Source organism: Aspergillus pseudotamarii (assembly GCF_009193445.1).
Source record: "Aspergillus pseudotamarii strain CBS 117625 unplaced genomic scaffold BDV38scaffold_59, whole genome shotgun sequence".
Lineage (NCBI taxonomy): Eukaryota > Fungi > Ascomycota > Eurotiomycetes > Eurotiales > Aspergillaceae > Aspergillus > Aspergillus pseudotamarii.
Window position 1 is genome coordinate 39,967 of NW_022475073.1, and position 11,027 is coordinate 50,993.

At 48.2% G+C, this 11,027-nt stretch overlaps 3 protein-coding genes across 3 annotated transcripts; 1 reads left to right on the forward strand and 2 right to left on the reverse strand.

Annotated features, from left to right (window-relative positions):
* Positions 1–1,624: 1,624 nt before the first annotated feature.
* BDV38DRAFT_273904 (Oxysterol-binding protein-domain-containing protein) lies at positions 1,625–7,428 on the forward strand (the record flags this gene model as incomplete). The annotated part of the gene is made up of 7 exons (XM_032057754.1): positions 1,625–2,654; positions 2,718–4,108; positions 4,180–4,533; positions 4,594–5,281; positions 5,700–6,587; positions 6,642–7,299; positions 7,404–7,428. The coding sequence occupies 7 exons, from the start codon at positions 1,625–1,627 to the stop codon at positions 7,426–7,428; spliced, it is 5,034 nt and encodes a 1,677-aa protein (XP_031910004.1).
* An 840-nt stretch (positions 7,429–8,268) lies between these two features.
* Positions 8,269–8,619, reverse strand: BDV38DRAFT_286285 (putative extracellular serine-rich protein; the record flags this gene model as incomplete). Its single annotated transcript, XM_032060634.1, has 1 exon — positions 8,269–8,619. One exon carries the CDS (start codon positions 8,617–8,619, stop codon positions 8,269–8,271), a length of 351 nt encoding a protein of 116 aa, XP_031910005.1.
* Positions 8,620–9,898: 1,279 nt separating this feature from the next.
* BDV38DRAFT_286286 (uncharacterized protein) lies at positions 9,899–10,727 on the reverse strand (the record flags this gene model as incomplete). The annotated part of the gene is made up of 2 exons (XM_032060635.1): positions 9,899–10,442; positions 10,507–10,727. The coding sequence occupies 2 exons, from the start codon at positions 10,725–10,727 to the stop codon at positions 9,899–9,901; spliced, it is 765 nt and encodes a 254-aa protein (XP_031910006.1).
* Positions 10,728–11,027: the final 300 nt, after the last annotated feature.

The window sequence follows — 11,027 nt, forward strand, 5'->3', positions numbered from 1 at the left end:
GACCAAATTGTGAAGACTGCAATGCGCTATCTAGAGACAGATACATTGCTTTGTTGGGTGCCAGAGAAGAATGACTATAGCGCCGAGGAAGTTGACGAGCATGGTCGGAGACCAGAGAGTCTTCGAGAGGCCCAGATGAGAGTTGCGAAAAATGTAATCTCCTTTTTAAGCGCCATGGTGTGGCCTGGTATTGAGATCAGACCTATCTTGGATTCTGAGAGTATCCTGCCGGTGTCGCAAACTCAAGCTACGAACGATATTATTGAACAATGGATTCTCGGCCTACAAGCGCACGATTTAGCTGCTCTCGAAAGAGGTATACTTGCCTCAAAGAGTTTACTGGTGGCTGTGAGGCTGGTCTCGGAGTGGAGTGAAAACTTACGCCACGTACAACGACCGAATCAAAAAAAATTCGGTATTGAAGAAGCAGCCGAAGCGTCCAGTCTGGAAGTAAAGTGGCAAACAGATATGTGGGGTGAGGTTGAGGATACACATGATGTTGATAAGGAGGATTTGAAGCGACAGCTTGGTAGTGTCATTGTCTTGGTGAGCGGAGTGACGAAGTGACGAAGTTCTTGTCCTTTGATGCTGTATATTGTATTTATTTAGACGCCGAGGGCCATTCTGTACGATGTAGTCACATATGCAACCAAAATTTGCGCATCGTCTACCTTACAATGAGCCTGTTAGCTTACTCCGGAGGCAGATGCATGTGATGGCTTCCGTAGCTTTTTACCACTTTTTCCCTTTCACCAAACCAACGCTTCTTCACCTTCGTTGCTTTCCGATACTAAATTTGGCTTCTTGAGCTGAAGCTTAGAGCCGGCAGCTGTCATCTTTGGCGTTCTGTTACTATGGAAGTGGCCATGTAATTGATGTTTTCAGGCTGGAAGAGATTCCACTGTCTCCTCGCCAAGGCGCGGGAGAACAAACCTGCTGTTAATTTGGGGCCCTTTACGACGATCATCACACTCCCACGAGCTGACCGACCGCAGGGAATGAAACTTTGCCCTCACCAATCAACACTCCAGCGATAGTTCGTGACTTCCTACCTTAGCTACCCCGCGTCTTATCTAGGCTATCTTCTCCCTTTCTATGCATTTTTCCCCGCAATACTTGGGGATATCTGAAGTGTCGCTCGTGGCGAGAAAGTGATGACGGAGAAGGGTGAAGGGTAAGTTCCGCTGCGCCTTCTTGAAAACGACACTGGTTTCATGGATCACATGTCGAGGCTGTCTGTCACCGCAGGAATACTTGGAGTCCTTGGCTTCAGATAGCCTGGTAGTCATTAATCGTTCAGGTCATTTGACCGGGCGGCAAGATCTCACACATGAACCTAGCATTTTCCATCGTCTTCGCTATTCAAGGAGGGGCCGGCAGACCTTTAGACTAATTTGTGTTGCCTAAATCCCTTAGGCACAAACGCACTAGAAGTGCCTTGGCGCTTGCGATTCTGCACCGTGATAAATCAAAAGACGACTACGAGGGGATGTCTGGCCGTAATAGTGGTTCGCCCGAATCTGTTGCATCTGCTCCGGTAAAAAGTACGCCACATTTCTCTCCTCTAGCTGCTACTCAAAGCTCAACCCACCAAAGTCCCCGTCCAGAAGTGAACGCCCCCATTATGTCGGACGAGAACTCCCTGGAGCAGGTACGCTCCAATCAAAGCGGCGATCCTATCGAGAAGCTGCCTGCATTGACAACTGCAGACAGCGTTAGCATGTCGTTAGACCAGTCTGTAAGGACTTTCAGACTTTTTGAGATCCTGCGGAGTGGGGATACAACCGCGATATCAAAAGCTATTAAAGAGACTAAAGATCCCCAGGGAGCAAACAGTCTCTCCGGAACGACTATGCTCCATTTAGCGATCCAATGCGCCGAACCACAAGTTGTCGAATACATTCTTTCCAGCGGCTATGAACTTGATATCAACGCGCGCGATAGGGATGGCAATACGCCACTCCACCTCGCCGCCCAGCTCGGAAGAGGATCACTAGTTCGTGAGCTACTAAGTCGTCCTTCTCTCAATGACTCAGTTGTCAACTACCGTGGCCAAACAGCTTTAGATGTTGCCCGCACCCCGGAGATCTTTCAACAGCTTCAGCTTGCACGATCCCTTTTCATTGACAGCAAGTCACAAGAAATCCAGTCACTCATCTCCCAGGGTGACTATGAGCAGCTAGAGAAGGTACTCGAAGAGCCACGGGTTGAAGGAATCATGGATATTAATAGTTTGGACCTGGTCACTGATACTGCTACTGTTCAGTCTGGAGGCACTCTGCTGCATGAGGGCGCCAGGAGGAAAGATACGAAACTCATTCAGTTATTACTGATGCATGGGGCAGATCCATTTCGCCGCGACAAAAAGGGTAAATTGCCACAGGATGTCACAAAGGACGACAGGACACGTGCAATAGTCAAAAAGTCTCCTGCTGCTGTCATTGCTCAGCGCGGCATACAAGAGAAGGCTATTCTTGGGGCCAATTCGGGCCAAGGCGTTTCGGGCCGAGCCAGCGTAGGGGAGGCACCTTTTGCGGGAAAGGATTCTCGCGAAATGAGAGGATACTTGAAGAAATGGACAAACTACACTAGTGGTTATAAACTGCGGTGGTTTGTGCTTGAAGACGGCGTTCTTAGCTATTATAAGCATCAAGGTAAGCGGCTAGAGATTTCCCAAAGGTTGCAACCATAATTGATGTCTAACTTGTTTTGATCAGATGACGCCGGGTCTGCATGTCGTGGTGCGATTAATATGAAAATCGCTAAACTCAACATGGACTCGCAAGACAAGACGCGATTTGAAATTCATGGCAAATCATCCGTCAAATACCATCTCAAAGCTAATCATGTTGTCGAGGCAAAGCGTTGGTTCTGGACTCTCAATAATGCTATACAGTGGGCAAAAGATGAGGCAAAAGAGGAAGAAAGACGCCAGTCTCGGCATGCCGAGGTGTTCCGTCAAGCCAAGATTGAACAAATTGAGGGACGAACAGCTGATAGCTCATCCGACTCACCCTGCCTCGCTGCTACCAAGTCTAGCGGGAAGGGCCTTACTACCCCATCTCTAGGTATTCCAGGTAGTAGTGCGACAAGACTTAGCGCGCATGCGTCTCGCACAACGCTGGAGAGCATACCCGCAGATGAGGAAGGCTCTTTCCAAGGATCATACGACCAGGGTGTTCTGCAAAATGAGGTAAATCGGGTGGCCAGCCATGTAACCACTGCGCCTGAAGGCGAGGGTGATGATGAGGATTATGGTGACTATGCATCCAGCCGTGAGGTGCCAATGGCTGATAAAGACGCCCTGAACATCACTGCACAGTCTGCAAATCTTCAACTTGATATCCTCGCGAATGTAGCGTCCTCACTACAAACTGAGAAGTCGAGGAACCCAGGCTTGTCGCTTGCGGACTCGGCGGTTGATCAAGCACTCGCTGCTTATGAAGCAGCTGTGAGTAGTCTCCAGGCGCTAGTACAAAATCTCCTCAAGATATCCCGGGATCGCGATGCCTACTGGCAGTACCGATTGAATAGGGAAGCACAACTCCGTAAGATGTGGGAAGAAAGTATGGCACGAGTTGCACAGGAACATGAAGAGTTACAATCAAAGATGGGAGAATCTGAGGAGAAGCGCCGACGTACGAAGCGTGCCCTCAAGGAAGCCCTAGAGATCTCGTCAGCAACCACTAGTTTTGCTGTCAGTAAAGCGCCATCTCGTATGGCATCTACAGGTGAAGAAGGTGATAGGGCTGATGAGCGGATGGAGGCACATGCTCCAGGAGCCGACAATCTATCTCAGGCTGATGAGCAAGAAGCCGGGCGACCCCTTCGGCGTAAGAAGTCGACTCTTTCTCAGATCAGTGATCTATGTGATTCGGCATCTGATAGCGAGGACGAATTCTTCGATGCGATTGACTCCGGGGAGATTGAAGTGGAGAACTTAGCACATACAGAAGCAAGTACTGAAAAGGATAAATCGGTGGGAGAAAGGACCGAATTGCGGGCCATAAAACGGCTGGAAATAGCACCATCGTTCAAAGGATATGAGGAGCCCATCAGAACGAAACTCAAGATGGATGATGATAATCGACCAAAAATCTCCTTGTGGGTGAGTGGTGATCTAATCACTGCCAAGCTAGTAAGCGACGAACAACGTTTTACTTATTATTATCAACTTAGGGTATTCTGAAATCGATGATTGGAAAAGACATGACCAAGATGACTTTGCCGGTTTCCTTCAACGAACCCACGTCATTGCTACAACGTGTGGCTGAAGATTTGGAGTATGCGGATCTTCTTGACGTGGCTGCTGATCGATCTGATTCAATGGAACGCATGGTGTATGTCGCTGCCTATGCGGCGAGTGAGTACGCCTCGACAATCGGCCGTGTTGCCAAACCGTTCAACCCTCTTCTGGGGGAGACGTTTGAGTATGTCAGGCCCGATAAAGGCTACCGGTTCTTTGTTGAGCAAGTCAGCCACCACCCACCGATTGGTGCTGCATGGGCGGAATCGCCAAAGTGGGATTATTATGTAAGTGTCAGGCCATAAGACGAAACTGATACATCACAACACTGACAAGAGTTCTAATAGGGCGAATCAGCCATCAAGTCCAAGTTCTACGGGAAATCCTTCGATATCAACCTTCTTGGAACCTGGTTCCTTAAGTTACGCCCTGCTTCGGGAGGCGAAGAACTCTACACATGGAAAAAAGTCACCTCGTCTGTCATTGGCATTATTACTGGTAACCCGACAGTTGACAACTATGGGTTAATGGAGATCAAGAATTGGACGACCGGCGAGGCCTGCTACCTTGATTTCAAGCCAAGGGGCTGGAAAGCCTCGTCTGCCTATCAGGTGGCTGGTAAGATTGTAGACAAGGGCGGATCTCCGAAATGGAGCATTGGGGGCCGTTGGAACGACAAGATTTTTGCTCGCCATACTCCTGGATATGAGGTGGACGTATCCAGTCAGGATCCGGACTCGTCTAAGACGTTTCTGGTATGGCAAAGCCACTCCCGCCCAAGTGGTATCCCGTTCAATTTAACGCCTTTCGTCATCACATTGAATGCCCTTCCGGAAGGTCTGAAACAGTATCTCCCCCCAACCGATACCCGACTTCGACCCGACCAACGTGCAATGGAGGAGGGGGAATATGACATTGCCGCTAACGAAAAGCATCGAGTCGAAGAAAAGCAACGAGCCAAACGAAGAGAGAGGGAGACAAAAGGAGAAGAGTACCAGCCGAAGTTCTTCATTCGGAAAAAGTGCCCGATCACTAGTGAAGAGTACTGGGCGCACAATGGGAAGTATTGGGCGGCCAGAGAAGCACAGGACTGGAGTATATGTGAAGACATCTTCTGAAGATGAGCTCTATGCCGTAATCGAGTGTTTAAAGTGTCAAGGTTTTGACCTTCAATCCTACAGACAGCTCTATTAGTCCAGTCTTGTTTCGTAATTTACTTTTTTGGGCTACACTGGCATTTTCGACAGAAATCATATAATCCTTAGTAATTGATACTAGTGATCAGGTTATAGAAATCCATCCAAACATCCTCGGTAACATGAATCTGGGGTGTCCTTGTCTTTTCTTTGGATTCAGCGACCCTTAGATCACGTGTCTGCGGGATTGTCGCTCGGAAAGAAGAATTGCCAACTCTCCGTATCAACAGATGATTGCTACATGCGTCGCCCTCTAGCAACCATCACAATGACTGGCGAATATACCTGTGGACGTTGTCTACAGGTGCTCCGGCGAAGGGCTGCGGCTCATGGTCCTGTGATCCGATTACAGACGGCATATAACTCAAGGCAGATATACAGGCCATCGGCCTTCCTCGTGCGAAGCTTTGGTTCACGAAGCGGCAGTCGCTTCATCTCCAAAAATTTTCAAGGCCATACCAAACGGGCTGCTACACCTTCGCCTTGTAATTCCACTGCTGTACCACACAACGTTCCGCAAAGTGTACAGCGGGCCACGTCCGCAACGTCTACTTACTCGCCAGAAACGCGTGCTTTGCTGCAGCCAAACAACTTGTTCCATCATTTTTCTCAGTCACCTTCACCTTCGATTCGGCAACGTGCTGCGTTTATTAAACAAAACGCCTTTTGCCCTCACCCGAGTCACCAACAGACCCGTACGCCAGTCTCCCCACACGACCCCGAGTCGCGAAAGAACCAGCAAAGCACGAGTCCCCCAGCCCATTCGCACTTCGAATGCCCTGACTGCGGTGTCCCAATCTACTGCTCAGAGGGACATTGGATGGATGACTTTGAGGCACATTTGGAGATTTGTGAGACCATTAGACAGATAAATGAGGATGATCACGACCTCCACTCTGGTCGATTTTTCCCCGAATTCTCTTATCCGGGCCTTCAGGATGATAACTTCGTGATCAACATGACGAACTGGGACACATTTTTGTATACGCGAGAGTTTGATGCGATAAACCACGATCGGAGTATGCGACAAGTGACTAGGATGCTCACCTACCCTCTTACCATTGGGAGTGTCTTGCACGAGCTGAGCCCTTACAGCGTTCGGAAAGGTGGGAGACTTACAGTCGAGGGACTGAAGAGTGTGAGCGGTAAGTTATCATAGATCAGTGCAAATGCATCCACATCTGACCTTTTCAATTTAGCGCTTCGATACACTCTGCACCCTCCCAAGACTGGAGAAGGAGTTGATATTCAAGGACTGCGCTTGAAGGCCCCACCTGTTAGGGTATTCATTCTGGGGGCGCGCGCCGAATCTTCTTTACCTCGTGAAGTCTGGCTTCAGCTCAGTTACATCTTCCCACGATCCCTCATCCATTTGATTTTCATTGGACCAGAGAGTATGGCCAACCGAGACACTGAGTTCCCACTTCCCGAACGGACGCCCGAGAACCCTTTTGGAGGGATTGTGGAAGATAGACTTGGCGGGCAACTGAAGATTACAACATACGTCGACTACTTCCACACAATGTACAAAGCGCAATATTTCCAGCCGTTCGACCCATATTTAGACTGTATCATGCTCTTCCACCCTGGTCTCGGGCATCCTGCCAGCTCCCATGAATGGGAAGAAACACTACCACAACTACTAGAGACAAAAGTCCCCATTATCAGCACTGGCTATACGCAGTGGGATATGGAGAGGGATATCAGTTGGGTCCATGAGAAATGTGCCGGTGAATTTGATATCTTGTTGGAACCAGGCGAAAATATCTTTCGCAGTCTGAGGTGGGACCTTAATGACTTGGATCCTCATGATGTTTCCTGCGGAAACTGGGGGTTATGGGCATTTAGAGGGAAGAGGTTCGTCATATGTATCCCTTATCAGCACGCTTCCATACTATTTATGCTATGTTTGACTTTAATCGCAAGTTTCTATGTTTGTCTGCTAACCAACTCGACTACAGATACGAGGCGACGTTCAAGGGTTAAAGGGTTCTTTTCGCCTGTACGTGTACTTGACGTCTTCGTTGTACATCTAGTGGCTATTCTATCAACGTTGTTTGATTAGGGTTGAAGGAACAATAGTTCCCAATCTATGCCCTATATTCAGCTTTTATCGCTGTTTCCATAACATCATTGTACTATTGTCTATACGTTATCTATTATTGTGCCGAATAGAAGTTTTTCATTCGGTGAACATTATATGGCAATCGACTAGACCTTACTAATGCGTAAACCCTAGGACATTGTATTATAGTAGGATAATCTGAGGCGACACCTCGAAATTAAGTTATGCATGAACACGGCAAGTTTCAATCGTCGACAGTCCATTCAGTCCTACACTCGTTACTTCGGAACATGAATTGTGGCGGGGCGAAACCAAAAGAAACCAAATATAAGGTTTTCCAGATCAAGAAAGAAAAAGGGTATAAAGGTCGGAATCGTAATAATGGGTGGCAGGAAATTAAGCTATCAACGAGGTTGACAATCAGAGTTCGAATCACAGCACAGTAAAATAATAAATGGAGACTCGATCCAACAGATAAACACCGTCATGTATAACCGCTATAGTTTTGGCTGAAGCTGCTCAAGAGAATCGCATGAGTAATGAGAGATAGGTGTACGGAAGGCATTCTGCCCTGGTATTTGATTAGGTCTGTTCAACTCCCTATTGGCATCATCTTTTCTCCATGCTCGGCCCTCGAGGCACGCCAATCACCAAGGTTTCAGAAGCAATACTGATGGTGCTACTGCAGTCGTATCGGCTCACTGACTGAGACATGACCATCGTCGCTCATGCGCATTGCTTCAAACTGCTCAGAAAGGCCTTTAGAGCACTATGAAGCCAGCAGCAGCGACAACGCCCGCAGCCATCGCATTAGAGAGCTTAATGGCAGGGGCACCACCAGTAGCCTGGGGGACGATATACGACGAGGGGGTCCCAGAAGGAGTCGCGGAAGGCGTCTTTGAAAAGAGCGGAGTGGAAGACGCTTTAGCAGAGCTAGAAGGAGTGTGGGATGAGAAAGCAGAAGAGCTGGGAGACGCCGTAGAAGTCGGTGCGGGAGTTGAGGTCGTTACAGGGACGACCTGGATGGTGAGGGTCTTGGTTGGCGCATCCTCTGCGAGGGCGAAAGGCGCAAGAACGGCGGCGACGATGAGAAGGGCCTTGCTGAACTGCATCTTGAGACTGCAATGGAATAACGGGCTCAAGTCGTTGCGTGATATGCGATTTCAATTGGACCGGCTTTGCTTTGAATCGCGCGTGTGGGGGAAAATTGCGACAGAAGTGCGAAATGGTCGCATATATGTATTCCGTTGCTTTTGAGACTTCGTACTTTGACTAAAAGAGTGAATGGAGCTGGAAATGAGTGACAGCCCTTGTGTATAGTGAAGAAGAAGCAAGATTAAATGGATGGCAAGCACTGCTTTGATGAATTTAAAATGAAGGAGCGACTTGGGAAAAGGGGTTCGGACTAAGAGGAACGGGGGGTCTACTCCGTATAACGGAAAGGTAGGGTAAACATTCCAAACTCGGCCACTGTCCGGAGACTCCGAGCGTGTCATTTTATTACCTAAACAACTGGTCTGTCGACTAGCAGGGCGCCGTCGTAGTACATTTATCCATTCATCCATTCATCTATTCGTATAGGAAACTCTGATTGCGATATGTCGATCTCTTCACTTGGCGCATCCATTGTCGTTAAGTTGTTTGTACCTGACTAACCCCTTAGTTCAGTAAATGGAACCATGGAAACACTAAATGAGCGGGAGAGCAAAACTCACCTAGGGGTTCGTTCCTCTTGCTCTAACCTAAATCCAGGCGCTATTCGCAGCAGGTAGACTCATTATCATGGAAGGTCTCTTTCTCCCTGACCTCGTGCGTTTTACATACATTTGTCCTTCTTTGTTTACATGTGGACAAGGTAGCATCAGATAACGGGACTTCTGGCTTTGAGACAATTTGTCTCCGAACGAGTCTAGTGGGGAAGTTCCAATAAATTTTGAACAAAATTTGTTGCGGCGGGTCGTGAGATCACGAGCCAAGGCTGTCCAGACAGGGGTCTTACAAAGGGCAGCTTGGAAAGACCAGGTATACCATCAAATAAGTTTGTATCATACGTAACAACGATGCGATATTAGTATCATTATGAACAATCGAGGTTTCCTACATCCAACGCCCGAGAGTGGGTATCAATATCAACACTCAAAATCTATGAAAGTAACACGTTACCACAGCCAAGCCAAGCCAGTTACTCTTTGCTAGCCCAGCAAAGTCGCGGACACTAGGGCCCAAATCCTTAAGAACCGGAATGACAATTGTACAAATAAGACCAGGAGAGGTGTGAATGAAGCCCTCCCCCATCCACCAAATGAAGAGGAAGAAGGCGGCAACTACCGTCAAGCACTCTTGGGGAAGCTGTTAGATATATTATCCAAATGAGTGAGTCCAATGGTGGCATTACAGCCCCCAAATGGTACTGGCGACCAAGGCGACCATTGGCCAATATCCACTGATCTGGACCGCTGTTCGAGCAGCGCCAGAAGGTGCAGATGAGTCGGCAACAGTCGTCCCATTAGGCAATGTGCCATTGACATAAATGGTCTCAGTGCCATTGACTTCGACAATTTTAGCGACACTGGAATTTGCAGGTTGGGTGCCGTTGAAAATAGATTCATAATACGATCTATCCGAGTTTTCATCGCATGCACATTCCGCATACTTCTCGCATAGACAAACTACCGGCATCGATGCGTTATGGTGTGAGGTCTGATCCACATATTGATAATGGTAGTTATACGGATAGGCATAAGCTCCATACAGCCAGATACCACCGAAGAATGCCAAAGCAGTTGCTGGCAGTATGATAGGTGCTATTCCTAGTGGCGATAGAGCACCAGAGGTATAGGGAGTGCTGGCACCACCGGCGTAGTAAATACCTCTACCATATGTGGGCTGTGGCCCTGACCCACTACGAGACGAGCCACCGGAATTGCTAGACGAGCTGTATAAAAAACGATGGGTTGGTTATAGAAGCTCGTGTTGCTCTAGGAGTTTGGGACACTTACCCTGTTCTTGATGAAGAACCGCCACTACCTCCTCGCCCACCACTCCCACCACCGCTGCCTCCCCCCCCTCGTCCTCCACCACCACCACCACGCCGCTTTTCTAAATATACGAGTTCATGAGATCTAGGCACAAGAACCACATTCTCGGCTAGATCTGACCGTGGGAGGCTGATGGCTGCAGTCGGGAGAAGGAGAATGGTACTTATGGAGGCAACCTTCATATTTTTTCCCGCCTCTGTTTGATGCCGGGAAACTGACGATCTTCTTGATCTGGAAGATAATTGTTGGGTTGTATAAATGTAGGCTACTATAGCGAGCTGCTGGATATAAAGCGGGAAGAGCTGTTTGCAAGAATGAGTAGTACCACCCGCTCGTGAACAAAGATAAAAAATGGATGTGGTATATCAGAGGTCGTTAGGACAGTTTAACATTTAAGAGTGCGAGGACTGCAACTATTATAATTTTGCGAACCACTTTTTAGTGGAAAATATCATGATTGCGTAGTAAAGTAGAGATCGTTC